We start from the raw sequence: 776 nt of genomic DNA, 5'->3' as shown, positions 1-776 counted from the left end.
CTCCAGAGCCAGGGGCTCCCTGTGGACCTATGTCGGTTCTGCCCCGAGTGGTACCACGCACACCTCTGTCCCTGCAGGGAGGCTGCAGGCTGGTGTCCTGGGGAGGTGGGTGCTGCCCAAAGCAGTCTGCAACCAGTGCGTTTTACACCCCCTGCCGAGAGCCTGGTGGGCCATTCTTCTCCCCGCTCTGACAGGGAGTGGCCTTTGCAAATCTCTCCTCCTACCAGTGAATGAGCTGCGGTCGGTACTGCCCAGCCCCAGGCCAGGTGAGGACCGAGTCCCGGACACAACCACCCCCTTCCCCAGCAGCAGCCATAGCATGCGCCACGGGGCAGTGTGGAACGAGCAGGACAGCCAGTCAGCCAGCACGGTGGCCCTGGCGGGGAGCATGCTGAGCGAGGGCCAGGACATGTCCTACAGGTGAGCCGGGGCTGCTGGGCTGGGAAGGCAGGGAGGACTGGCACATCCCCTTCCAAACAGCCTTCCCCACGCCCGCTGTACTGGGCAGGGACATGGTGACATCCCCTGTTGGGCTGCTGCCCTCAGGCCGTGTGTTTTTCTGCAGGGAAGGTATCAACATCGAGGTGGAGGTGTCAATCGAAGCAGTGCCGCATCCTGCCCAGCAGCAGAGCCTGTGCAGCGTGCTGTCAGGGCAGAGCCTCTCTGGGGACTCCCTGGGAGGCACCAGTGACAGGTGTAGCGCTGTAAGCACCCCTGCAGAGTGAGGGGGACTGTGCAGCACTGAGCAGGGCGAGACCCTCCATCCCCAGAGCCCC

At 64.4% G+C, this 776-nt stretch overlaps 1 protein-coding gene across 1 annotated transcript in view; it reads left to right on the top strand.

The window, feature by feature from the left end:
- LOC104160886 (E3 ubiquitin-protein ligase RNF19B-like) overlaps positions 1–725 on the top strand; it is a gene marked incomplete at its 5' end in the record, with an annotated part of 4,039 nt that extends 3,314 nt beyond the window's left edge. The window contains 2 exons of the mRNA XM_009699132.1: positions 228–420; positions 566–725. Of these exons, the coding sequence (XP_009697434.1) occupies positions 228–420; positions 566–725 (353 nt within the window). The remainder of the gene's footprint in view (positions 1–227; positions 421–565) is intronic.
- Positions 726–776: the final 51 nt, after the last annotated feature.

This window comes from Cariama cristata, unplaced genomic scaffold (genome assembly GCF_000690535.1).
Source record: "Cariama cristata isolate BGI_N322 unplaced genomic scaffold, ASM69053v1 scaffold19584, whole genome shotgun sequence".
NCBI classification, from domain to species: Eukaryota; Metazoa; Chordata; class Aves; order Cariamiformes; family Cariamidae; genus Cariama; species Cariama cristata.
The sequence above is the reverse complement of the archived record's forward strand: the minus strand, read 5'-3'. Positions and strand labels throughout refer to the sequence as shown.